Source organism: Narcine bancroftii, chromosome 1 (genome assembly GCF_036971445.1).
Source record: "Narcine bancroftii isolate sNarBan1 chromosome 1, sNarBan1.hap1, whole genome shotgun sequence".
NCBI lineage: Eukaryota > Metazoa > Chordata > Chondrichthyes > Torpediniformes > Narcinidae > Narcine > Narcine bancroftii.
This window is the reverse complement of record NC_091469.1, coordinates 280,635,430-280,661,016: the sequence shown is the minus strand read 5'-3', so window position 1 is coordinate 280,661,016 and position 25,587 is coordinate 280,635,430. Positions and strand designations below refer to the sequence as shown.

The window sequence follows — 25,587 nt, the reverse complement described above, 5'->3', positions numbered from 1 at the left end:
ATTGCAGAGAACATCGGTCTCATTGTCGGTTCAGTTTATTGCAATAAAATGGCAACACCTACATTTACATAAATACAATGCATATTGAAGAGAGAATATGTAGTATATGGAGGGTTCTCTGTCAAAGGTGGAGTTTGCTGGTGCACAGCCCTCCCATTTTATCATCAAGGTTATAGATGTACATGCAGGTAGACATTCACCCATTTCAATGGCTGGCAAAAGTAAAATCCTGCCAACTGCCCTGATAGAAACTAGTTATTCTCTGTGTTGTTGTCCATTGATATTCTTTCTGTTTTCATTTGTTAGACAATGTCTCCCATTCTTTCCTGAACATTGAAGGTGATCGGAGCGAGACACTGATTCCATTCCATCTTCCATTGTCATTTCGTTCCACTGCATCACGAGTCTCTTTGCAAGCTGTGAAGGAAAGGTAACCTCAGCGATCATTCTGGCACCCCCAGTTTAGATATTGCGTGAGACACCAATAAATACAATTCCTCCCTCATGTACCTAAATCATATAGCATGGGATGTTGGGGTTGAATCTTAATTTGTACCCCCGGCGAATAAATTTTCTTGTTACTGAGTTAAGAAAGAAAAACGTGAGCCAATGTCCACCATTGAAAGATGTACATGACAATATAATATAACATGACAGTATAATGACAAGGTAGTTCTCTGCTGTGGCTTCTCCTGATCAGATAGTCCATTAGCATCCACTGCCTAATTTACATCTGAAAAAGAAGTAAAAAATGAAAGAAAGTTCACTGGTATCTAGAGGAAGAGGAGTAAACAAGCACAAATGAAATAATTTTTGACTTGTATTCCAACATTTCATTTATGAATTCATATTTATTATTCTACATTTTTGACTTGTATTCCAACATTTCATTTATGAATTCATATTTATTATTCTACATTTTTGACTTGTATTCCAACATTTCATTTATGAATTCATATTTATTCACATTTTAAAATCCTTTAAGTTTCCTGTGGACCTGATCCTGTTGGATAGCTGTGTTATTTATGGAAAAAGTGACTGCCTCATGTCACATTTATTGTGGGTTATGTAACACCTTGCAATCTTCTCAACTTGGTTGAAAGGTGGGGGATGCTGGGACGAAGTCCACTGTTATAGTTATAAAATCCATCAAACCATATTAGTGGTGTTCCCTCTCTGTCCTTTAATATTCTGATGGATCAATGTTTGATAGGACACCAACAAGGAGAATAGATGGGTGAATGAGGTGCATTTGGAATTTTAGAAGGCCTGATGTATTGATTCACATTACAAGAGGCTTTGAGGAGAGGAGAAGGTATTTCTTGCTACAGGTTTACAAAGGCTTGATGAGTCAGATCTGGAAAATGTGTGCAGTCTCAAACTCCTTCCCCAAGAAAAGATGCAGTCGAGAAAGAGGGAGTACATTGAAGGTTTACCAGATTCATTTGTGGCATGGCAGGATTGTTGTGCGAGGAAAGATTGGGCTGACTAGCCTGTACTCGCATGAGTTTATAAACATGAGAATGAATTTCAAAGAGATTATATAGAGTCATATACTCAGGTCCTTTGGCCCAAATTATCCATAGTGATCAAGTTCACGTTCTGACCCAGTGAAAGTGAATTGCATTTAAATGTGCAAAATTCTGACAGGGTGAGGCAGAATGTATAGGGAGGATGTTTCCCCTGGTTGAGGTGAGGGGCATAATGAAGTGCCATAGTCTCAGGATGTGGGATAACTCATTTAAGATTGAGATGAAGAGAAATCTTTTCTCTTAGAGGTAGTGAACTTGTGGAATTTTCTAGGCACAGAATGAGGTGGAGGCCAAATTACTAAATACATTCAAAGAGGATAGAAGTGGATTTCTGGAATAAAAAGGTATTAGAGGAGTTAGGGAGAGAGTGGGAATATTTAGACAATCAGCCACAATTGTATTGAATCGCAGAGAAGGCTCAGATGGCCAAATAATCTACCAGGAAACTATCACATGTTTATAAAAGCCCATCCAGTCCTCAGAATTTCTCATCCATACTAGGTGTGCCTTGCATGTGATATCTAACTTACAAACTCTTTAATGATCTCTGAAATGACCTGTCAAATGTTTAGGTTTCACCACAGTATTATGTCAAACCATTTTAAAGAATAAAACCAGATGGACAGTTTCACATTCCCCTTGCCACAAATGTTTCTCACGGCCCAGTGTCCCCCTCATGATGATTTGGGGCCTAGTGCCTAAACTGGAAGAGGTGTCTCACAGGCAGATGACTTGATAACTTGTACACACCGAATCATTCTTATAAAGTTTAAATTTAATTTCTGAGTCCATGCATGACATCACACACATGCCTGAGATCCATTTTCCTCTGGGTCAAGCAGAATTTATACTTGTCATTAACTGTAAACTATACACGAGAAGAAAGATGCGTATACCAAAGAGATAAATGTCAACAAAGAAATAAATGTAAACAAACTGGCTATGTAATACTGAGAAAAAAAATTCAGTAATAAATAATATGCAAAGTAAGAGCCCTTAAATGAGTCTCTGATTGAGTTTGTTGTTGAGGAGTTTGATGGTGGAGGGGAAGCAGCTGTTCCTGAACCTGGAGGTATGAGTTTTGTGGCACCTCGACCTCTTTCCTGATGGCAGCAGTGAGAACAGAGCATGTCCTGGGTGGTGTCTTCTTCTTTGGCTTGGCTTCGCGGACGAAGATTTATGGAGGGGGTAAAATGTCCACGTCAGCTGCAGGCTCGTTTGTGGCCGACAAGTCCGATGCGGGACAGGCAGACACGGTTGCAGCGGAAAATTGGTGGGTTGAGGTTGGGTGTTGGGTTTTTCCTCCTTTGTCTTTTGTCAGTGAGGTGGGCTCTGCGGTCTTCTTCAAAGGAGGTTGCTGCCCGCCGAACTGTGAGGTGCCAAGATGCACGGTTTGAGGCGATATCAGCCCACTGGCGGTGGTCAATGTGTGATAATTGTTGCTGCTCTCCCTTGGCAGCGTTCCACGTAGATTTTCTCGATGATGAGGAGGGTACTGGGTTGCATCCGCTACTTTTTGCAGTGATATTAGTGTCCCATGATGCAGCTGGTCAGCACAGTTTCCATGACACATCTGTAGAAGTTTGCCACGGTTGTCAAACTAAACCCCTGCAAACTCCTGAGGACATAGAGGTGCTGACGTGCTTTCTTCATGATGACATTAGGATGTTAGGTCCAGGAAAGGCCCTCCAATATAGTGATTCCCAGTAGTTTAAATTTGCTCACCCTCTCCACCTCTCATCCTCCAATGATCTCTGGATCAGACACCTCTGGTTTTCCCTTTCTAAAGTATACTATTAATGATTTGGTTTTGGTGACATTGAGTGAGAGATTGTTATTAGTTAACCATTGAGCCAAGTTTTCTGTATGTTGACTCATCACCCCTTTTTATACATCCCACTACTGTGGTATTGTCAGAAAATTTTTAAATGTGGCTATTGTTGTACCGAGCCACACAGGCATACATGTAATGCAAGTAGAGCAGGGGGATAAGAACACAGCCCTGTGGTGCTTTGGTGCTGATGGAGATTGTGGAGGAGATGTTCTTGCCTATCTGCACTGATTAGGGACTGAACATGAAATCCAGGATCCAATTCCAATGTGGAGTACTGAGGCCCAGGTCTTGGAGTTTGATGATTTGTTTTGGCAAGATGATGGTGTTGAACACCACACTGTAGTTGATAAAGAGCATCTTAGCTGACCAGGTGTTGTAGCATTTTGCGAAGAGCCAGTGAGATGGCATCCACCATAGACCTATTGCCCTGCTAGACAAATTTGAACGGATCCATGTCACCTCTCTGGAACTGATATGCTTCAACACCAGCCTCTCAAAACACTTTATCACTGCATGTGAGCACCACTGGTCAGTAGTCATTTAGGCAGGTTACCACACTCTCTGGTATGATTGAGGCCTGTTTGCCCTGCCAAAGTAAATTGTTGAAGATATCCATAAATATATTGGCAAGTTGGTCAGCACAGATTTTTAGTGCTCGGCCGGGTACTCTGTCCAGACTGAATACTTTCCTTGGATTCATTCTCCTGAAGGTGGCCTGCATGTCATCTTCAGAAACTGACAGTAACATACTGTTATAAATAACATGTTAGATCCCTATCATAATCCCAGGGTATGATTAGCCCTTCAGGTTGACCAGAGCCATCAGAGTTGTCAGGAGGGTGACACAGAAACACCCTGTGTGGATATCTTGTCATCAAGTTAAAAATGGGCAAGTTCTAGTGTTATTACTTAACATTCCCCTGCAACCAATGAACACACTAAGAAGCAATGAAAATAACAAGGGCACAGAATGTAATTTGGTTGGAGGACTTCAACCTCTCTATCCAAGAGTATACTGGTAGCAACAGTACTGTTTGCTGACTAAGTCCTGAAAGATATAGCTGTCAGACTGGTTCTGCGACAAGTCACTTGGTATTAAGAAAGAAGCACTCCAAATGTAAAGAATGTCACCATGCTTGTTAGTGCAATCTTGCCTGTCCAAGGAGATAAATGCTGGAGTTCCTCAGAAATAATTGCTTCATCAGTGAACTTGTCCTACTGTAAGGTACAATACATGGGTGTTTACTGATGATTGTAGAATATTAGATTCAATTCACAACTCCTCAGCAAATAAAGCAGCCTAAGCCTGCATGCAGGAAAGTCAAGCAGAAAATAACATTTGGGCCATCAAAGTCTTGGGCAATGGGTGTCTTCAACAAGAGAGTGTAACCATCTTCCTTTGACATTCAATGCTGTTGCTTAATACCCTACTATTAATGTACTGAGAATCACCATTGAACAGAACCTTTTCTTTAGCTGCTGGTGCAGGCCCAACACTGACCTCTTCTGTTGAATGATTTGTTTCCTGAAATCCCAAAGCCCCCAAATCCTTGGACCATCTGCAAAGCACAAATCAAGAGTGTTAGGGAATATTTTCCATGCGCCTGGTTTGGTGCAGCATCATCAGTATTCCAAAAGCTCAGCGCCATCCAGACAAAGTACCTTGCTTGTTTAGCACCCAATCACTATCCTAAACATTCATCTCCTCCATATTTTGTCTGGAACGTTTCTGCCATCTACAAAATGTAATGCAATGACTCTCCAAAGCTACTCTGACTGAACCTTTCAAATTGAAGCATCCCAGAAGATGGAAAATGTGTGTTGATACTCATTAAGGCACATGCAAGACATTACCACTTAGAGGTTCCCCTGCAAGTCACATAACATCAGGACATGGAAATATATGTTTCTTCATTGTCATTGCGTCAGAATCCTGATACTCCCTATTCCACAGCATCATGGAAGTTCCTTCACTAGAAGCACTGCAGGCACACACAAAGATTGATCACCATCACTTCCTTGGTGATTGGAAATGGTCAATAAATATCAACAATACCTGCAAAATAATCATTAAAAACATTCTGGTGGGAACCACGATTGTAGCTCAAATGGCAGGAGACATTTCTTTACAGAAAGGGTGGTAGCATATTTTCAGGAAGGGTATTGGGTCACAGATGTGAAATATTTGACATGTGGTCTGGTAGAGTCCTGTTGTTTCCTCATACAATTCTGTCTGTTGATTTTCGCTCTGGGAGCTCACACATTGTGCTTTCTGACCAGATAAAAGTTCACCTACTTATCTGATTGGCCACCCTGTGTGTATTTAAGTAATAGAACATGGAACTTTGTCTCCAGTGAAAATGGCAGCGTCCTGTTGGAATGAGTACGGTAACAGGTCATTTCAGCCCACGAGTAGGTTAATTAGGCAGCACGGATTTGTATGGTCTGTTACCGTGCTGTATGTCTAAATTAAAAATTAAAAGTTTGGCCACCTCTTTAGACAGTCTTTTTCAACTGGATACTTGTCTCATGCAACCATCTGTCAATTACATCATTATGCATAAGGGAGAGACAAAGTAGGTCACTCTTTGATTTTCATTCCTTTGTTACTGGGTTGGAGCTACAGGGAATGCCTCTATTTTATGAAATCATCTACATCCCCGAGGAGGCAGTGTCTTCCATGTTGGTTCTTGAACTCTCTCATTTGTTTTACAGCGTCTCTAGTTTTGTCCGAAAAACAAAAGAAACTATTGGCACGCTTCATCCCAATTCTGACTGCCGAGTCAAACCAGAATTGAAAATTGGTGATCCACAGAGTGAGATTCAGATTACTGCAGTGGCAAATTCACCTCACGTTCAGCATAAGTAAGAAAACTCTTTTCTCTTCCAAGGTTCACCAAGTGTACTGAAGACACTTTTGGAACAAAGCATTGCAAATGCTGGAAATCCAATGCTTAAACAGAAAACTGGAAACATTCAACAGGTCAAGCATATATGCGGAGAAAATGAAACTCAGATTAAGGACACTTCGTCAGAACTGGAAAAGTGGGGGAAAAAAAAGCAAATGTGTTTTAATTTGAGAGAGGCACAAGGGACAGAGAGAATATCTATTTTCTTTTTTAAGAGCTAACTTTTAAGTGATTTCAGCATTCGTGGTGCTTTTCACTCCTCTCCCTCTACTGTTGAGGTCCTTGAAATTAAATGTCGACTCTATCTACATAAATACTGCTTAATCTGCTGAGTGTTTCCAGAATGCTTTGCTGATGTAAAATCACTTTCCCCTCCTTTTACACCTCTTGAAACATTTTGTAGGAAAACTGCCATTGTTATTGATTCTTTCGCTTGTTAAGATGGGATACCAATCCTGTCTGCAATTCAGGATTTCTATCCTACTTCCTTTACTTATATCTCTCCTCATCTGAAGGATTGTTATTGATAACTATGATTCACTGTCCAATTCACACAGGATGAGGACTGATGACATTTTGCGGGGGGAAGATAAACTTTGGGATTTGCGACAGGCAACAGAGGAAGCTCTGTGAGTATGAGCAAGGATGCTGTGATCATTATTAGTTTAATGAGTGATGAGGTATGAAATATCTGTCATCTTGGGCACATGTTTTCAGTATTAGGCATGAAGTAAGCTAAAAACAGGCATGTAAATCTTTCTTCCCATGAATCTGTATTTGACCATTGGCATGGATATCGCATTGCCAAGACCAGGGTGAATGGGAGTAATTAATGGGACTAAAATGTGAAAATAAGTTGGACCTAATGACCCACAAATCTTAAAGGGTTTAAAAGAAATGGCCTCATTGGTTTCAATTTTACCATATTATTTGATTCTACATGTTCTCAAGGATTGAAATGTAGCAAATTTGACTTGTCCATGCAAGAAAAAAAAACAACATTAAACCCAATTAACATGCAATTAATAGCAAGAAACTTGCTAGAATATATTAAGGACATGATAATAAGGAACTTGAAAAATCATGTTATGATTCGGCAGAGTCAATACAATTTTGTGAATACAGGTAGTCTCCATTTTACGATGGTCTGATTTACAATTTTTCAAACATGATGGTAGAATCTGTACTGTACTTTGAATTTTAGCTAGGGTAGACTATGATGTTCAGTCCCCACACTGATCCCACTGCATTGCCCCACTCTCACCCGACAGCCTGCTATCCATCCCCACACTGATCCCACTGCACTGCCCAGCTCTCTCCCGGCAGTCCCGTGTCAGTCCCCACACTAATCTCACTGCACTGTCCCTGCTCTCTCTCGACAGCTCTGTATGAGTCCCCACACTGATCCCACTGCACTGCCCCACTCTCTCCCAACAGCCTGCTATAAGACTCCACGCTGATCCCACTGCACTGCTCTGCTCTCTCCCAACAGCCCCGTGTCAGTCTCCTCACTGATCCCACTGCACTGCCCTGCTCTCTCCTGACAGCGCACTATCAGTTCCTACACTGATCACACTGCCTCTTTTTGACTAACGATGGGAATGCCAGAATGTAATCCCATCGTAAATTGAGGACTACCTGTAGTATCATGGTATTTGACAAATCCTTGGGAGTATTTGCAGGGCACATGTATAAAAATGATATAGTATAATTTTTTTTTCGAAAAGCATTCTATTAAGGTCCTACACAAGAGGTTGTGTAACCTCAGAATAAGGACTGGCATGTTTTCTAGGAAAGTGAAATAGTTAACGAACAAATAAACAATGGAGTAAAAATTAAAGTGTGAATTTAGGATGACAGAATGTAATTATGGGAATACTACAGAAATGCATTCTTGGATTTTGGGTATTTGAAAGCTATATCAATAGCTAAATTAGGGTTAACAATGCAATCCTTGGCAGGAAAGTAAACCTTGAGCAGGAATATAAGGGGGAACCAAAATATATCTGGTCACATGACAAAAAAGATTTTGAGTCTAATGTTGGGAAATGTAAAATTATCCACTCCATTTGAGTGGATGGAAAACTAAATATTGAAGTGTGTGAAACTAGTAAATTATAGCATTGGTATATGGCTGTCCTCAGACAGAATTTACAAAGTCAAAATGCAGCTAAAGATAGAAAATAGGAGGATAAATGATTATTTCATGAGGTTTGGAAGAGAAGGTAAAGAAATCATTGCAATTATATAGTTTTGGCAATATTACACTGGGAAATGTTTTATTATTCATTCAAAAACACTTAGATGAGGGATAATAAATAAAGGATTATAACAATTAGTTATTTGATTCTTTATCATTTCTGGTAGTTATTAATGTATTCTACCGTGAAAACAAATGCAAAGTACATTTTAGTTCATGTTTTTAAGAGATACACAATTAATTTGTTAATTTTTTGTAATACCAATAGAAACTTTGGCATATAAATTTTGTGTTTTTTTTCTTCTTTTGAAAATCTTTTCAGTCATCATGCTAACTTTTGACAAAAATGTAAGCATATAAACTAATACTGTCCTTCTCGTGGTATTTATCTGTTATGGAAATGAATATTAATTGATATTATTTTAATGCTATAATATCTTTTAATTTCTCCAAATATCTTGGATACCTTCCCTCATAGCTCTATAGTTTCCTTTAAGTATTAGCCTCATTACTCTCAAACCTGATGTGAAATTTTGTCATCACTCTTCCCCAGGTGATATGTTATATTATTACTGAAACCAGGTCTCATTGTACAGTGCTAGATCAAATCCTGTTCCCTGTACTCCTTGCAGTGAATTCCTGATCCTAACCTCTTGCTGTTTAAGACACTTTTCCTTTTTGTTAGTTTTGTCCATCCTGCCAGCCACCTTCGTTCTTTGTCTCTTAGTTGTTAACCAATGTCACCAATGACATTTGTTCTCTTTGTACTGTCCACTTGTTTATGATTGTTCAATTATAGTTTTGCCCGCCAAGCTTTTCTTTCAATTTACTTGAGCCACATCTCTTCCCTTGAAGATGTCACTTTTTTTTCTCTTTTCTGAGCTAAAACTCAGATACTGTACCAGTGACACACCACTCTTTGCAGTCCCAACTGCAAAGCAGTTAAATTGCCCTGAACCTTTATTTGAACTTGGTTCTTTCTGTCCTAAATTAATTAGCACTGAATTGTTTGAATATTGATTAATCTAAATCTAGTAAAGAACACTGAGTAATGGTTAAAATGTTTCTTCTTTAATTAGTAATGCCTGTACTTATGACAGGAGCTGGACAACTGTTTGGAGAAGTTTAAGAATTAAGGATCTTCTTTTTTTTCCAGATACAAGTTACAGGACCCCTCTGTTTTGTTTGAGACAACACATCTGAAAAATACTGTGCGATGCTGGCTACGAAATTTGGAAAAAATATTTCAATCCAATGTGATAACTCAATCTGTGAATGCTAATGCCACCTTAGAGGAATTAACAGCATATCGCCATCGAGACAATGGGGAGGAGGAACCAGTAACAGTTAACTATCAAAAGAAATGTGATGCTGAAGCATTTAGACATCGAGAGATGGAAGTGCCAGAAGCACTCAGGCATCAAGAGGATGAAGAGAGGCTAGAAACATTTGGGTATGCAGAGGATGAAAAGAAACCAGCTTTGCCATATTCAGAGGAGCAGGAGGGATTGTCTGCATTCTGTCCTAAAGAGGAGGAACAACTGTCTTCCCTTCCTAGCCATGGAGAGCAAGGGATGGATTTGGAATCAGTTGAGCACCAAGAGCAGAAGGAAAGTTCAGGACAATTTGCCCACCAGGAGCTGGAGACAGAGTCAGAACAAAACCATGAAGAAGAAATGGTAGAACAGAGAGCCATTCTGAAGGGCTCAATGGTTGACAAAGTGCAGGTTTCAGCTGATTTGTCTACTGTGCCCTTTGTGATGGTCCCTTTCTGTAGCTTGCAAGCAGATCTATTCAAGGACATGGTGGAACTTGCTACCTTGTGTTTTGAGCTAAGAATATTTCAAACTGTGACTGAGGACATTGAAAGAGAATTACCTGGAACTGAGACTGAAACTCAGGCCTGTCTGTTCATGCGCAGTTATTTCTTCCTGCTAGACTTGATGCGAGTGAGGCGCTGCATCACGACTTGTAACTGGGCCACTCCACTATTGTGGCAAACTTTCATCCTTGGTTTGAAAGGTAATTGTAACCTGTTTCTTTGTATGCACTTTGTTCTCTTTATTCTCAATCTACCTTTCAATCTTGTTTTTCTCAATCTCCATTTTGCTCAGTGATATCCTTTTCCATGTCCCCTAGTCAAAGACTTTGAGAGGAGTTTGCAGAATAAATTCTTCTGATTTCATAAGAAACCTCATCATTGCTGAGAGGATAAACATTGATCCTCTTTTAGCTTACTGAACTGGTTCAATCTGAATTTAGGGAGAATTAAAGAACTTGTTCCTTTTAATCTCTCCGGTGATCTCACTGGAAAAATATTTTTGGTTAAAGATAACAGGTGAATCTCAATATCTTATCCAGCAAGCAGTTGAGTTGCAAAGACTTGAAAGATCCTGTATTTCACCTTTGCTGGATGTATGTTTCAAAGTTAATTGATTGAAATTGCACTGCAGTATTCCTTTTTTAATTGACGTTGGGAATGGAATATTAGACAAAATGTCTGCTCTGGATTGTTGTTCAGTGAGCACTGAGGGCATCCAGATATTGAAAGAATACAGAACTAGGCTTGATAATGGCCACTGCCATAATGAGAAAGACAAAATAGAATTGGCCAAAATCTGCCTTGGAGCTGTATGTTAATGAAGGGTGCACTTACCATCATATTTGAATCTCTGGCAGGGTAATCAATTGGGTAGAATCAGGGATAAATTTGCAGATGGTGAACCAATTGTGGTGGCACTAGCTGGCATTGCAACTTTGGTGCTGAAGAAGGAGGCCTTGCACTGTGACGAGATGAGATCTACAGTATATGAAACTGTGGTATCCATAATTAGGGAGATCCATGGCAAGGGTTGGGAATTAAATTTTTCTCTTTAGGGTTAGCTGGGTTTTATATTATATAGGCATTACTTGTAGGAGCTGTTTTGAACTGTGTTGGTGTTAGATAATGACATTATCTGCTAAAACCGTGAAGTAAGAACAAGTATTATGACAGGGGCTGTGAGAAACTGTTGTTAGATTCGATTTATTCATATTTCAGAGATAACGCATTCAGACCCAATTACTACCGCCATTAATGATGGGGACCTGCGAAAAGTACTGAAATTATTCAGTGATGAAAAGATGTTAGGGAGTTCTTTCATACTAGCTCATGCAGTGAGGTAAGTCTGGCCACTTTTAATCAACATTGCTAAAATGTATGAAGATTTCTCTCATTCAATTCACCTTCCATTGAGTGTTAGCTTAGTTTGATCTTTCCTGTCTCCAATAACCTCAAACTTTCAGCAGGTTAGCCTTCTTTAATATGTCCCTACATTACAAATCACAATTATTCCATGGTTTGCAAACTTTTTACAGACTTCTTATTCTGTGAGATTTCAGGCTTTCTAGGATTTGTTTTATGTCTTAATTCATTTCGATTCCTATTAAATGAATCCTACTTGGAACGAGTTTCCTTACAAGAGGTAAAGGAACCTTTTTCAATGGAATGATTTACAGAACTTTTGGTCAGAACTATGTTCACTTCTTGCAATTGAGGTTGCTGTCTGTGCATTTGCTGACCTGCAATATAATGGGCTGAAACATCTTGGACCCACCCCATGCTTTACAGTTGCCTCTCAAAGACATGGTTGCATCGACCTGCAGACCTTGCTGGTACATCCTTCAGGCAAAGAGGATTGCAAGTAGCAAGTCAGGTGGAAGGAAGGATAAACAGAGACCCCCATTCATAGAAGGCTTTTCTCGCTCTTTCTGAATGTCTTATAAGTAGAAACATACAAATTAATAACACTAATATTCAAGTTTTTTTTTAAATCTTGTCTTTGCTTACCTTTTTAGTTAATGTTGGTGAGCCTATTCAAATCTATAGATGATACACAACGTATGGTTGTCTTAAAGCTAAGGGTTTAGATACAAAGCATTTCCAGCCCTTCAGCTTAGCAAGTTATGGAATGCTCTTGGATGTTGGTGACCTTTTAGAATTCCATGCTTCTACACTACATTGCAGTGCTATGGAGGTTGAGAACATGCAGTGCAGTAAAAGCCAATGTTTAAGATAACATTGAAGGTTGTCCCTCCACGTAACTTGTGTTTGTAATCTCTGCAGAATGTACGAGAAATTTGGTGAACTTGCATTGAGATCTCTTGTCCAGTTCCACCCCCACATTCTCCCGTCTGACATAAAGGAATTGTGTAGGAATCAACCAGGTCACTTGTTGGCATACATTGACCACCTGGTTAAATCAAAGCCAGAGGATCAAAGGTTGGTGTTTGATCAATGTAAGCCTTGAAATGTACGGTAGATGATCACTAGTCTAATATCCTTTTCCAAAATTGAAATGTTTAGATTCAGGATCCCTGTTAAAATCAATCACGAGCTTTGTTTAGTTTTCTGCAAAGTGCATGTGTTTGCAGGTATTCCTGCAACTTTCAGTTTTTTCAGAAACTATTCAGATTGTTGAAAGCTTTACAAGTGAGTTTCATTTTGCAATAAATCAATAATAACTACAAATAGCAATGTAAATAAGACAGCACCATTCTAAATAAGATAAAAGAAGAGAAGGATGTGTGTGTGTACACAAATTTTTGCAAGTTATAGAATTGTTTGAGAAAGTAATTAAAAACATGGGGATCTTGGGCTTTATTAATGGAGATGTAGAATACAAGAACAGTTCAAACACAGGTGTGTGCATTTCTGGACTTCAGGAAAGATGGGAAGATCTAATGGAGGGTGCAGAAGAGATTTGCTATAATCACCTGAGGTGAGTGACCTCGGAAACAGGATCCTCGAATCTGTGCTGATCATCAAATACCCATTTACACTAAGCCTATGCCAATTCAATTTTATTCTCCCCACCTTTACATCAACTATATCCAGATTTTTAGCTTCAAGTTCTAAGGAGGAAATAACATCAACTGTTTTTATTCAATCATGTCGATGTTACAACCAGGAAAATGCACTAAAGGTTCTACTTTCTCAGAAACCTGAGAAAATTCAGCATATTCCTGAGGCTTCATACCAACTTTTATAGATACACCATAAAAAACATCCTGGCTGGATACATCACAGCTTACTACGCGAACTGCTCTGCCCAAGACCACAAGAAGCTGCAGAGTTGTAAATGCAGCTCAGGTTATCACACAAACCCATCTCTCCTCTGTCAACTCTGTCACATTACAGGAACCATCCCAACCCAGACATGCTCTATTATTCCTCCCCTTCTGTCAAGCAGAAGGTGCATGTGCACAAACCAGTTTTCTTCCTAGTTGTTACGAGGCTCTTAAGCTTTGTTTTCTGAAGCTGTGAGATCAAGGCTTTCGTAGCTGCAACATTGTTCTGTCCAGTGTGGAGAGACCTGAAAAGATGGAAGTTGAGCAAAAATGTTTTATTGCAAATTGGATAGAGGGCCTTACAACCACAAACAGTTTAAGTTCAAAGTTCAAATTTATTGTCAGAGTATATACATGACATCACACAATCGTGAGATTCTTTTTCCTGCTGGTGAGGCATAATTTCCAATTACCAGCAACTACAAGCTGTACTCAAGAAGAAAGAAATATTTACAAAAGAAAGAAATATAAACAACCTGACTACACAAATACAGAAAATAATAAAGAGCAAAGTAAGAGTTCTTAAATGAGTCTCATCTGTTGTTCTGGAGTCTGAGATGAATATCTCAAATATTCCTGAACCTGGAGATTCAAGTCTTCGTGGCACCTATACCTCTTCCCTGATGGCAGCAGCCTGTTAGTCAATTAAAGTAACTCAAAATTTTAAAATATTTTAAAAAGTTAAAATTAAAAAAAAAACAAATTAAATAAGATGGGGCTGTCTGGAAATGTGATTACCCATGTTCTACACCTATTTTCTGATTTTTTTGCGTTTCTAATGAACAGATTGAACCTGTTAGAGGCTATCCTTCAGCCAAAATGTAGGAAATTGGATTGGCTGCAACTTGCTGTGTCTCATGACGCCCCTCAGAGGGCTGACACCACAGACATTGATGAAAATCCCAGGTAGGGGGCATTTTTTTCACGATCTCTATGCTGGCTTAACACACACTGCAGTGCACATTAATCTCATTTATGACCCTGCAGCACAGTGTGCTCGGATTATAAAGAGAGAAAATCATTTGACACAGTGTAGCATCTACCAGACGTTCTGAAAAATATCTGACCATTTGCAATGTGGTTTGTTTTCCAAATTTTGCAGGTTTTCTCAGATTAATTTACTATAGGATTTTGTTTCATTTTAATAAGATATGTGTTTTTAGTTAGCATTTCCTAGCCACTAATTATCTTTGGAAAAAGATGTTGAACGACTGCAATCCATGCATTAAAGATGCTCTTTACAGTAAATGATACTGATAAATTATTGGCACCACAATTGACCTGGCTTACTTTTGCATTTTATTAAATACTTTTATATTTTGCATAACCTTTGAATAAATTTCAAATTGCATAAATATGTTAAGAGGTTCAGCATTTGTGTTTAATAAGTGTTATGTCAAGATCCAGGTTTTGAAATCAGATTCAGAATTTATTGTCTTGAACATGTCACAAAATTCATTGTTTTGCAGCAGTATCACAGTGCAAAGATTTCTATAAACCACATTTTGAAATAAATAAAAATAGTGCAAGAAAAACAAAAGACAAAGTGAGGTAGTGTCTATGGTTCATTGTTCGTTCAGAAATCTGATGGCAGAGGGGAAGAAGCTGTCCTTGTGCCACTGAGTGCTCGTCTTTAGGCCCCTAAACCTTTTTCTGGATGGTAGCAGAGTGAAGAGGGCATGGACTAAGGGGTGGGGGTCCTTGAGGATAGAGGCTGCTTTCTTGACATCTTAAGAAATGGTTTAGCATTGAGCAGAAGCACACTTTCTCCTTGTTACAATTTATTGCTTCTCAATACTTTTCTCTTATTCCATGATAGATTTACAGCTGTGCCAAGCAGACTGAGGCTCCCATGAACTGAAATTTATATCCCAAAATTTGGAGGAAAATGATGCTCATGAATCGTAGTTATGACAAGATAGAAATGGTAGAGAGGGGGCTCCTTCTCAGTGTGCTAATGAAAATAGTTGTTTTTAGTTAATGTCACCAAGGGACAACATGTAGATGAGAAGTAGTGGGGGGCCAAAAATAGATCTTATGGAACTGGAGGAGATGATTCTCAGAGATGGATAAGCGTGAAGCAAGTTACATACCCTGAAAGAGGACTGTGGACAGGCATTTGGAGTAGGATGGTGTGATCAACTATTCTAAAGGCTATGGATAGGCTGTCAGTGGAGAGGTAACAATGAAAAGTCTTATCTGGAGATTTTGGAAAAAAATTACCAAAATCTGGGAGACAACAGAATCCAAGCACGTGAGAAAATATCACTTCAAAAGAAAGAAAAGTCTAATTATCATCTTACAGAAACAAGTACAACCAGGGAACACTTATCATTTACAAGGCAGGATATGTGACATGCCAAAACATCTATTTGATACTGACCAGGTCATTTGTTTTTGTGTGTTGCTCATCTTTGAATAAGTGCTCCGGGATGTGTTTTCTTTTTCATCTCTGAGGGTTGAGCATTAGTCTAACGTCTTATCGAAATGATGGCAACTGCAACGGCGAAGTGGCTCTTACTATTACTCTCTTCAAGTCCATGGACTGGAACTACACGTACAACGTTTGATTCTAAATCAAAGTTGAGAATATGGGAATGCTAATCCAATAGTGGGGTTTTGATGTAGATAATTGCTTCTGTTGTTTCTCCCAGGGTGCATTCCCACCGATTTACCTGGGGCTATGCTCAACTGATCAGTTACTTTATTCAGCTGCCAGGAGATCTTGCTACAAAGGAAAACATGTTGGACATCTGCAGATCTCATGGGTAAGTCAACCCAATCTTTTTCTTTCTGTACTTAGCTGCTGCGTCTCTGTTCTGTACCAGTTGTGTACAGTGGGTACTACTACCCTGTAAAAATCAGAAAGCTCTAGGTCAGTCAATCTCAGCATTTCAAGAGCGAAAATGGATCCAAACTATTTGGATTATAGAGGAAGACGTAATGGATATCCTTTTTTGTTATTTTAGAAAGCTTTTGGTTTCATCCTGATGGAATATATTAGGGTAAGCATTTTCTAAGATATCACAACTTTTGAAGAGCCCCTCAGCACCACTGTCCATTCTCTCTTGAAGAATTAGCTGAAGGACTGGGAAGAGGTTGGCACCTGTGAAATTGGATCCGTAAAATAACCAGCGCTCTTCAAACCAGCTAGCAATTTGGAGGGGAAATTTAATTATTTAATTTAATTTTTAGGCATGCAGCACAGTCACAGGCCCTTCTTGCTCACGGCCTTGTTCTGCCCAAATACCCTCATTAACCTACAACCACCATATGTTTTGAAAGGTGGTAGGAAACCAGAGCACCTGCTGTCTGTGAGTTGGGACATAGACAAAGCCAAAAAACTACTAATCAATCAAAAATGAAGCAAACTGAATCCTGTCAATGAGGAATCGAATGTGAAGAAAGTGAGAATTCTTTAAAATGTCTTAAAAACAGGTAATTAACAGTGGAGGACAGGTAGCAAATTGACTTGAGTGTAGCCAAGCATCACCGAAGCTGATGGTGAGAGACTGAGTCTGCAATTTATTTCTCCATTTTAAATTGTTTACGATTCCTAAAGAATCCAAATCAAATTAACAGCAGTGAACAGCATGTTGAGGTGAACAGCATGTTGGGTGTAAGAGAGGAAAGTTTCTCCTCAGGCCGAAAGTAAGACTCAATAATGACTTGCTTTTTCGCTAATTTTGAAAGTTCTGAGGTGATTAATGATATCATTACAAGTTCGCGGACTTTCCCACAGTTGATACAGGAAAAGAGCTGAAATGTGCAAGAGGGCAAAAGTTTGAGGGATGCTATGCTTCTTCCATTTCCTCTGGGTTTCAGCATGCTTCTGACAAATAATTTTGAGGTTCTTTATCACCTTCCCACAGTTCTCCATTTTAAACAATGGCATACCTAGGAGTCCACTCAAATAAGCCACCTCAGTTTGATTAGAGCTTTGAAACTGGATGTTCATTTTGGAGAGAGTGCTCGTTGGTTTGTTTATTCTACCAGTGAATTTGGAGGGAGGTCTTGAGTGCCACGTTTGGTGGGAGGTCTTGAGTGCTTTGGGTGGCTATTGTAGGAATTTCATGTCTCCAGAATATACAGGAAGACAGGGTTCTCTGATGAGTACTTTCCAAACACTTTTTCCTGGGTGGTTGAAGACTGCTCTGCATTCCTTGTCTGCCTGCATTGAGAGGTGGTTCTCAAAATAAGAAACGTGATCCACTTTTTCCAGGTTCTGATCTTGAAACTTGTATCTGAAAGAAACTGGTGTGAAGTAGAGACAGTTTGGTAGAGGACTTTTATTTCACAGGAATTCAGACTCTTCTCTCAGAGTCTTCAATGAATGCATCATTGATGGTTTTAAGTTTAGCCTCGATATGATTGTTTGCAAGCATCATCTGCTTATTCCAGGCTTGATATCTGCATTTCTAGTGACTTGAGTGGAGCTGACAGAGGTTAAACTAGGGATCTCCAAAGTGGTCGGGGGAGGGGCGATAAATGCCAAGGAGTTAAAAGGGGGGGGGGGGCGATAACACTGGGTTGATTTAAAATAGCACCTCCCTACCCCCCCCCATCCAGCTTCTGAGCGTTGCAGTCACATTTCCCCTCATCGTGCATGCGCCAGCTGGCCGTGGACGTCCTACGAATCCTAGGGCGTTCCATTTAACAGGTAAGTATGTTATGAGCCCAGAGGACCCCAAAGCCCAGCAACAATAGAAATTCACCAAGACAAATGGTTACGTAAACAAAATTTGCTTTTAATTGTCTTTAAACATAAAGAGGATTAAACTTTAACTTGTTACTATTAACTTAAGCTATCTTAACCCCCCCCCCTTCTAATTCTAAGCACACGTGTAGGTAATGTGCATGTAAGTTCAGAAAAGTTCTTTGATTTGCAGTCCAATCTCACTTCTCAATCCTCCAAATTCACTGGTATCGGGCAATTCTTATACTGTGCACAGAATTTAACATTTATAAAGTTCACCAGGCTTTGGTGCTTGAAAGGTAAATGGTTACCACTCAGGAAGGTTGTTGTCAGTTTTCAGAGAGATTTCTTGCTTGTTGGACACCCACAATTGATTCCTTCTGATCAGCCACTTCAGTGTCTTGCCAAAGAAACGTGCCCCATCAAGATCTTCCAGATAATAACCTCTTTCTTTCAGGTCACCACAGAATTCCTTTTTGTTTCCCTTATTTCAAGTGAAACATTATGCAGCCAGTCCTCTCCTCTTATATGGACCACAAGGACTTTGACCAGGCTGAACTAAAAACTCACAACCCGTCTTCAAAATGGGGTTTCTCCACAAGCTTGCCAGCTTGTCATGTTCCAGTCCCAGCTGCTGATCTGTGGAACTGAATTCTCCCTCACACACATTTAGAGAAAACCACATCACCCTCTTAGAACAGCCAAATACACTCAGACAGACAGCGGCTCCAGGCATAATCTTCTGAGTTCATTCATCTGTTGCTTTCCAAAACAATAATCCATTACTCCACAGCATGTCCAATTAACACCTACTTATGAAGTCCTTATAGGTATTCTTCAAAGTCTGTGCAAAGGCACCCGGAGCCTGGACTGTTTGGCTTGAGCTCTGGCATTTTAAATGAGATTTGTTTTGAAGTGTTTGTATGTGACCTACCCCAAAAAAACCTGCCACAATTTATCCCTTTTTAAAACATATCTATATACAATATAAAATGTAACATAATCTGTCACGTGCCGCTTCTGCCCCTTAATTTGTTCTCCGTTTGTCCTTTCTTGACTTCAGTTGGCACTGGTTTTGGGTGCTCCTGGTGGTTTGAATCACGGCTGAAGTGGAGGTGAATTTAAGTAGTCTTGCAGATTGGTGAAGGGTTCTCCAAGAACCGGCACTCCTCCAGTTTAGAAAGGGAAAAACCATGGTAAGAAATGGATGGAAGACATCTAGCAACCTGTGAAAGAGGACTACAGGAGGGTATAATTGGCCACAATGAATAACAGAAAGGAAAAAGGTAGTCTCCAATAAAGAGAGTTACAGGGAGGCAGAGAGAAAAGTGTTCCATGGGAGCATACTGTGGGAGGATCAGGGTAATTGTTGAAATGAGCCCATATTCTGAGAAAGGCAGAAAGGAAAGATCTGTGAGAGGGTTGCAAAGGGCAAGTTAGGAAATGGAGTGAGATAAAGTGAGATCTGTAAGCTATATGTCCATATGGTGTTGGTATTTTTTTAGCTGGAGTAATGATTTGTTTTTAACATTGAGTCGTTTGTGTCCTCAGGTTCTGGCCTGGTTATCTATCACTTTGTCTGCAGCTGGAGCGCAGAACTGAAGCTTTCACTGTCATTGTTTATCTTGATGATATAAGCCTTCTTGATTCACAAAATGGTTTGTATTTCATCATCTAAAAATTGAATTGATATTTATTTTGGAGTTTGTATTTTCAAGCAGACTTTCCCAAAATAATTTCAATATTCATTTAATTTCCCTTTTGCTATGCTCATAATATTCCCCAAAAGTCAGATATGATTGAGGAGTTCAATTGAAAAAATGTTAAGGCATAGATATATGTGAAGAAGTGATAAGAACTGTATATGCTGTTGTATAGGACAACCCTGGAATTTCCACCTAAAGTCTTGGTTTTGAGTGATCCCCAAATCTGACACTTATGCTGACAAGTGGATGCCTTTTAAAAGGAAATGACAATAATTTTAATAACAAATTACAAAGTAAAGGTTTAATTTTGTTTGGATGTTTTAAAATAATCCACTATTGGTTCCTGTAACAGGCCATTTAAAACCTGTACAGAGCCAACGGCAGTCGGACTTGGCAGATGGACCCTGCAGAGAAGGACTGCGACTTCGCAAATAACTAACAGGGCATAAGTAAGATTGCATCAGACCCAGCGGGAAGATGATGGTGGTGTTGAGACTTGCCATCAAGGAACGCATTTTAGACATGACATATAGGGTGACCCAGGTTTTAGGGCAAAATTTTTAAGTGTCAGGTCACCTTATATGACAGCATATACGGTATCTACTTCATGTTGCTAGAATTCTTAGTTCCCTTTCTGAATATCACAGGCAAAACCAAGTCTTTCCATGTCATCATGTTATGTTAGTTTGCTTCTTGACATGTTCTACATCTAAGGCAGAGTGTCCTCATATCTTGTTCTGAGTAATTCTAGTTTGGTTGGATCTGTCCCACTCTGTATGGCTGTTCCTTTCCTTGTGCTATGGAATGTATCACACATTAGCAGAAGATGATGCCTATGCGCTGTCTTTTACAACTGTATTTTTCTCTTTTCTCTGCACTTTTAAAAACTTTTCTCCATATCCTGCATTATTTGACTTGTTACAATACTCTCTGCACTTATATTTAATACTGGTACTCCTTGATGTGTGATTTATGCTAGTTACGTTCATCCACACATACAACCAAATTAAAAAAAAAATATGTAAGAAAAAATATAAAATTTACGCAGTTTACGTTGTATATGACAAACTATAACAGGATGCAGGGCATGCAAGAGCCAAAATGTACGTACTTACCTTGTTAGTCGAATCTTCGGTTGGCGCATGTGCGATGGATTCGCGAATTGGAGTTTGATTGGCGCGTGCGTGGTGGGTTCACGTACTGGAGTTCAGTTGGCGCATGCGCGAGAGTTAAGGATGTGAATTTAATAATGTCAGGGTGCTTAACTCTCGCGCATGCGCCAACCAAACTCCAATACATAACCCACTGCGTTTGCACTAACCGAAGACTCGTGCATGCGCTCAGGAATCAAGATGGCCACGTCCAGCCTATGGACCCCAGGACGCCGACTAACAAGCTAAGTATGCACATTTTGGCTTTTACATGCCCTCTATCCCTGTTATAGCCTGTCAAATACAACATTTGATTAAAAAGTTTGCTTTAAGACTTCAGTACTCCACGTGCACAGGCAAAATACCTACTTACGTCCATTCCAAGATACAATTGATCCTTTGGTCCCAATTATGGCCAAAATCGGGGAGTATCTATACTACACAAAATATTTGTTATTATTGCACAATCAGCTTTAGGAGTTGGATTGCTTAGATAGGAAAAATTAGGCTTCTTACTGTATTTTGCTCTAGTATTTTGTCACAAACAATTCAATTACTTTTTTATTTTGAAAATATATTCGTACTGCACACATTTGTCTAGTTGTAGACTGTCTCCGTATCACCATGCCTAACATAAGCTGGATAAAATGAATGTGCCTGTTGTATTGTCCATTTCGAACTACTAATTGAACCAGTGGGAGAAAATTTTAACACCATGACTATTTTGTTCAGGTGTAATGCCAGAGACCCTGGAGGAGTGGAAATTTATTATGGAGCTGGTTCAGAATCACCATGACATTACTCACTGTGCTGCTATGCAGAATGGAGACAGTCTCATCGAGGATCATTCTGATTGGTCAAATTGCATCACTCTGGAAAATGTGGCTCTTCTCCTTGCAAAGGCAGTAGGCCCGGACCAAGCACTCACTGTGTTACAGGACAGCAACCTGCATGGAAACATGTCAGAGAGATTTCTCAAGGTTTGCAACATATTAAGGATTGCAGAAAAAAGACAGAGGTGAGTTGGGCAGAAAGTTACATTAACCTGTTTATAAGGTATTGGAAATATCTTACTCTTGCTGCTTTAAAGTACTTAGCAGAGTACAAGCCACGTAGAGCAGAAGCTGACACATTTCTGAACTGTAGCATGTTAATTTAAATGGACTTTGTTCCATTTGGTTCACTGAGAAAATAATTTTGGTTATCACTGCATAATTTTTAAGCTTGTACTGTTACTTCAATCAAATATAAAGAAGAGATTGTCAACTAATGCGAGTAAACACAACTTTGTTAGCTTTGCACACTGGGTTCTCTGTTACACAAGAAGACCTGTTGTAACCTACAACAGGGTTCTTTCTGCAAGAAAGCCTATAAGCAGATGGGCACAAGTCTTTATATATGGTTTAGTTTCCCATTTACAGCCCTGTTCACGATTATTCGCGTGACCTGTAATTTGTAGATTCAGGAAAGCATCTAGCACAAGTTTCGAGAACAGTATGGTCAATGATTTTGTCAGAATCCTGACAGGATTCCCAGCCAATTTAACACTTCAGTTCTCCACCACATGTGGTGTCCAGCACCATATCCCCATGCAGGAACCACCACTACATGCCCAGTCATGCAAACTTCCAACAGGCTGTGGCTCGCGAAGGAAGAATTCAGGAAGGTGAAAATCATATAGCACTCGGACAGCCCATGGGCCTCTCATCTACATGTGGTGTTGAAGTCTTCTGGGGGATAGAGATCTTGTGGGGACTACCGCTTGCTCAGTGACGCCATGACAGCTGACTGGTACCCGGTTCACCTCATCCAGGGCTTCAAGACCAATCTACACAGAGCGAGGATCTTTTCAAAAATGGACCTGGTCTCGAGGTATCACCAGATCCTCATGCACCCTGGCGACATCCCCAAGACAGCCCTCATCATTCCATTCGGCCTTTTCGAGTTCCTTTGCATGCCATTTGACCTCAAAAGCGCAGCGCAGACTTTTCAGAGACTCGTGGATTCGGTGGAGCTCGTCCTGGATTTCATTTTTATCTACCTAGATGACATTCTCATTGCCAGTAATTCATGACAGGCACACCTGCAGCTGCTCTGCCAGTGACTGAGTGACTGCGGCCTAGCCATCAATCCAGCAAAATGCCAGTTTGGCCTGATGGCCATGGATTTCCTTGGGCACCGCATTGATTGACATGAGGTGTTCCCTCTTCTGTCAAAGGTTGAGGTCATTCATAAGCCAAGTACTGTCATTTTGCAGGAGTTTGTTGGGATAGTCAAATTCTACCATCGTTTCCTTCCATCAGCTGCCAGGATCATGCGACCTCTTTTTGACCAGCTGTCCAGTCAGACTAAAGAACTCAGCTGGGACCAGGCCAAAGACACTCTGGCCAATGCCACCCCTCTAGTGCATCCGCGCATTGATGTGCCCACCACCCTCACAGTCGACGCATCCAATACAGCCATCAGCAGCATCCTAGAGTAGCTGATTGATGAACATTGGAGACTGCTCACTTTCATCAATAGATTACTGCGACCTCCGGAGCAATAGTGCGTTCAACAGGAAGTTGCTGGCCCTCTACCTTGCTGTACGCCATTTCTGCTGTTTCCTCGAAGAACGAGGTATCATGGTCTTCACCGATCACAAACTCCTTGCTTTTTCCTTTGCCAAGGTGTCGGACCCATGGTCAGCAAGGCAGCAACATCATCTCTCTTGTATCTCGGAGTACACGACAGATATCAAGCACATTTCTGGCAAGAACAACCTCATGGTTGACACTCTGTTCTATACGTTCGTCCAGTCTGTGCACTCCCTGTCCCCCGGAATCGACTATACAGAACTCCCAGTGGCCCAGCGGCAGGATGGCAAGATATCTGCCTACCACACTGCAATCTTTGGGCTACAGCTGGAAGACCTGCGATTTGGGCTATCCAAAGCAACACTTCTCTGTGATGTTTCCATCGGACAACCTAGGCCCATCGCTTCTTCTGTGTGGAAGTGTCGCGTCTTCGACATGCTACATGGGTTGGTGCACCCAACCATCCATCCAGGTGACAATTCGACTGGTTGCAGACAGATTAATGCAGCATGGCCACTGGGCCAGAACTTGCCTGCACAGTCAGACATCCAAAGTGCAGAGGCACGTGACAGCCCCTCTTCAGTCCTTCCTGCTGACACACATATAATTTGACCACATTCACATGGACATCGTCGGGCAGCTGCCGGTTTCCAGAAGCGCCAAGTACTTGTTCTCGATGGTGAACAAGTTCACTAGATGACCGTAAGCTGTTCCACTCTTGGACACTTCCACAACACCTTGCACCAGGGCCCTATTCGCCAACTGGATAGCCCGTTTTGGCCTTCCTTCCAATATCACGTCGGACGGGAGGCACAGTTCACGTCTGGCCTATGGGCACCACTGACACAGCTCCTAGAGACTCAGTTACATCTCACCATGGCCTACCACCCACAGTCTAATGTTCCTTCGGTATTTAAAGACTGCTCTCCTGGTGCAGCTCTGAGGCCCAGATTGGGTGGATGCCTGCCTTGCGTGCTCCTTGACATCCGCACAGAGTTAAAGGTGGATTTGACCACATCCTCTGCTGAGCTTGTCTATGGGGCCCCACTGACAGACCTGGAATAGTTTGTGTCAGCAGCACGTGGCCAAGAGGAAACAACTACGGCCCTGCTAACGCAACTTTGCGAGAAGGTGGGTACCCTTGCTCCCGTCCCAACCTCATGCCACAGCTCTACGTCTCAAAGGATTTTGAAGACTGCAAATACATCTTCATAAGGAGAAGCATGCACAGGACACCCCTTTACCACCCATATGAGGGTGGATACAAGGTGTTGCGACACAATTGGACTATGTGCCTTTGGACATTGGGGGTAGGCAGGAAACGTTCATGGTTGACCACCTCAAACCAGCACACCTTGACCAACCAGTAACTTCCAGCCCTGTGGCAGAGAGGTCGGCCTTCCGAACGTACGAACTGCGGACTCAACACCTCCGAGTGGGGTCATGTAGCGGGCTGCACTGATCCGCAAGCTGGGCTGACATCGCAATGGACCGGGTTGGGGTGGGGGGCGCAAAGGATCATGGGGACCGTTCTGATAAGGTTTTGGAGAGTTCCAGGAAAGTCATTTGGTTGGTTCAGCTCACTCATAGTTTCTGTGTGGTTTTTCTTTTATTCACTGCATAGCACACTGACCACAATATCTCTTTTTACTCTATCCCGTACCAAGGATGATCGGTAATATCCTCAAAATGCCGTATTGCTGGGGCAAGGTAAATTAAATAATAACACCTTTGCCAATAGTATGGCAGCCATGGAGATGCTTTTTGTCCATCACAATATAATCTGGAGACTATTGCCTTTTACGCTCAAATACACGATTCTGATTGACCTTTGGTCCCTTTTAACTCACCAAGTTTGTAACCTGTTTCACCTC

The 25,587-nt window shown here is 40.7% G+C and overlaps 1 protein-coding gene and 1 long non-coding RNA gene across 5 annotated transcripts in view; one reads left to right on the top strand and one right to left on the bottom strand.

Annotated features, from left to right (window-relative positions):
* hps5 (HPS5 biogenesis of lysosomal organelles complex 2 subunit 2) overlaps positions 1-25,587 on the top strand; it is a 68,129-nt gene that overhangs the window by 39,745 nt on the left and 2,797 nt on the right. For 3 of the 4 annotated variants that reach the window (XM_069901297.1, XM_069901275.1, XM_069901290.1), the window contains 10 exons: positions 307-430; positions 6,082-6,231; positions 6,833-6,904; positions 9,632-10,497; positions 11,516-11,636; positions 12,581-12,736; positions 14,371-14,490; positions 16,239-16,352; positions 19,832-19,938; positions 21,870-22,155. In XM_069901297.1, coding sequence (XP_069757398.1) covers positions 307-430; positions 6,082-6,231; positions 6,833-6,904; positions 9,632-10,497; positions 11,516-11,636; positions 12,581-12,736; positions 14,371-14,490; positions 16,239-16,352; positions 19,832-19,938; positions 21,870-22,155 — 2,116 coding nt within the window. The remainder of the gene's footprint in view (positions 1-306; positions 431-6,081; positions 6,232-6,832; positions 6,905-9,631; positions 10,498-11,515; positions 11,637-12,580; positions 12,737-14,370; positions 14,491-16,238; positions 16,353-19,831; positions 19,939-21,869; positions 22,156-25,587) is intronic. The other variant, XM_069901282.1, reaches the window with a different exon arrangement.
* On the bottom strand, positions 18-13,886 carry LOC138744780 (uncharacterized). The gene is made up of 3 exons (XR_011345760.1): positions 13,726-13,886; positions 4,868-4,925; positions 18-417 (listed from the first exon to the last, which is right to left on the bottom strand). It is a non-coding gene; the product is annotated as an uncharacterized lncRNA (long non-coding RNA).